The 2,516-nt window shown below is 38.0% G+C and overlaps 1 protein-coding gene across 1 annotated transcript; it reads left to right on the top strand.

The window, feature by feature from the left end:
- Positions 1 to 599: 599 nt before the first annotated feature.
- On the top strand, positions 600 to 1,598 carry LOC105529290 (olfactory receptor 2K2). The gene has a single exon (XM_011966397.1). The coding sequence runs from the start codon at positions 648 to 650 to the stop codon at positions 1,596 to 1,598; it is 951 nt and encodes a 316-aa protein (XP_011821787.1). The 5' UTR covers positions 600 to 647.
- Positions 1,599 to 2,516: the final 918 nt, after the last annotated feature.

Raw genomic sequence — 2,516 nt, 5'->3', positions numbered from 1 at the left:
TTTTTCGTAGGATTTCACCATCATATTGCCCAGGCTGGTCTAACTCCTGAGCTCAAGCAATCCACCTGCCTCAGCCTCCCAAAGTGCTGGGATTACAGGCATGAGCCACTGTGCCCGGCCTAAAATTTATTTGTTTCTTTCAAGGTTCCTCCTCTTCTTTTAGTGAAGATCAATATTGCTTTTTATTGTACATTTTATTGTACATTAAATGTACAATGTACATATTGTACATTTCTTTTCTCACTTATCTGCATTACTTTTCTGATTTGAGCTCAATAACTTCTTCAATGTACATTCATATTTTTCCTCATTCAGTCACTTTCAAATCTTTATTAAAGACCTACTGCGTGCTAAGGATAGGTTTAGGAGCTCAGATTCAAGTATTAAATATGTATATTCTTTTTTTCAAATTTGCTATTTTCTAAATTTTGTTGTGGAAGAATCAACTTATATAGATCAAACCTGCTTCCCCCCTCACATCAATAAACACACTGTCCTGTCATTTCTTGTAGTAAAATTGCATTTATAATAATAGTGAAAATGTTTGAGAGTATTTCCTAACTTTATTCACACTTTATTCATTTCTTTATGTCCTCAGGTTAAATGAAGGGAATAATACTGGAATAAATATAGATGAAAGAAAGAAAATGGAAAGAGAAAACTTCACCATTTGGAGCATTTTTTTCTTGGAGGGATTTTCCCAGTACCCAAGGTTAGAGGTGGTTCTCTTCGTCTTCAGCCTTGTAATGTATCTGGCAACCCTCTTGGGCAACAGCACTCTTATTTTAATCACTATCCTAGATTCACGCCTTAAAACCCCTATGTACTTATTCCTTGGAAATCTCTCTTTCATGGATATTTGTTACACATCTGCCTCTATTCCTACTTTGCTGGTGAACTTGCTGTCATCTCAGAAAACCATTATCTTTTCTGGGTGTGCTGTACAGATGTATCTGTCCCTTGCCATGGGCTCCACAGAGTGTGTACTCCTGGCCGTGATGGCATATGACCGTTATGTGGCCATTTGCAACCCGCTGAGATACTCCATCATCATGAACAGGTGCGTCTGTGCACGGATGGCCACGGTCTCCTGGGTGACGGGTTGCCTAACTGCCCTGCTGGAAACCAGTTTAGCTCTGCAGATACCTCTCTGTGGGAATCTCATCGATCACTTCACGTGCGAAATTCTGGCGGTGCTAAAGTTAGCTTGCACAAGTTCATTGCTCATGAACACGATCATGCTGGTGGTCAGCATTCTCCTCTTGCCAATTCCAATGCTTTTAATTTGCATCTCTTACATCTTCATCCTTTCCACTATTCTGAGAATCAGCTCAGCAGAGGGAAGAAACAAGGCTTTTTCTACCTGTGGCGCCCATTTGACTGTGGTGATCTTGTATTATGGGGCTGCCCTCTCTATGTACCTAAAGCCTTCTTCATCAAAGGCACAAAAAATAGACAAAATCATCTCGTTGCTTTATGGAGTGCTTACCCCTATGTTGAACCCCATAATTTACAGTTTAAGAAACAAAGAAGTCAAAGATGCTATGAAGAAACTGCTGGGCAAAATACCATTGCATCAAACACACGAACATCTCTGATTGGGTCCCTATGGTTTTACCAGAGATGTGCCCCTGGCAGAGCTCACCAGAGAAATTCTAGACAACATACAACCTCTTAGAACTCTGATCGGATCTTACGTCTATATAATTTCATAATTATGAGATGCGTACACAGAGTGATTGCCTATTAACAATAGTAGGTTTCAATTTGCATTTGTTAATATTTCCTTTTTGTGTTTTGTGGTTGTGAGGTTTTGAGTTATAGAGTCATCAAATGTTTGCTCCAGAAGAAATCTTGTGTATCTTCTGTGCTTTAACCCTTTCTCAAATGAGGTGGGAACATAAAGAAACAAATAAAGACTGGCCTTGATTGTGCAAGTGAGAAAACAGAATTTAAAAATATAAAAGACTAGCTTAACATCACACAGCTGTAGAACTGGGACTACGACATCCTTCCAATTTCTTGGCCAGAGCTTGTTTTACCACATGGTGGTGGCTCTGTAATTACCCTTCATTATTCCAGACTCCTCATTAAAACTCCGTATCTCCCAGAGTAAGGCATTCAATGATGCCTACTTGATTTTTCCACTTGCCAGCCTTGCTTTTCTAAGCACATAAATACTTGTGCAAATTGTATCTGCTTTTATGCCAGTATACTACTCATATACTAATTAAGTCTTTTTCATTCATGCTTTTCTTTTTTCTTCATTGGATGATTGACTTCACAGGGACAAGTATTCTTGTTATTTTGTACCTTTTCTGTTTACAGCAGTCATTCAGTAAATTAACACATTTATCAGCTTTACACCAGTCACTTTGAGAAGAAAGTACCACTTGGGAAATTACAAAGAAGAAACAAGGGCAATGAGGTATATTGCTTTATAAATACTTAAACATTATAGAGACAATATTTATATTAGTTGTTTTAAATCTTTTATTTGCATACAAATATTGCTT

Source organism: Mandrillus leucophaeus, unplaced genomic scaffold, assembly GCF_000951045.1.
Source record: "Mandrillus leucophaeus isolate KB7577 unplaced genomic scaffold, Mleu.le_1.0 Scaffold76, whole genome shotgun sequence".
In the NCBI taxonomy this organism is placed as follows: domain Eukaryota; kingdom Metazoa; phylum Chordata; class Mammalia; order Primates; family Cercopithecidae; genus Mandrillus; species Mandrillus leucophaeus.
The sequence above is the reverse complement of the archived record's forward strand: the minus strand, read 5'-3'. Positions and strand labels throughout refer to the sequence as shown.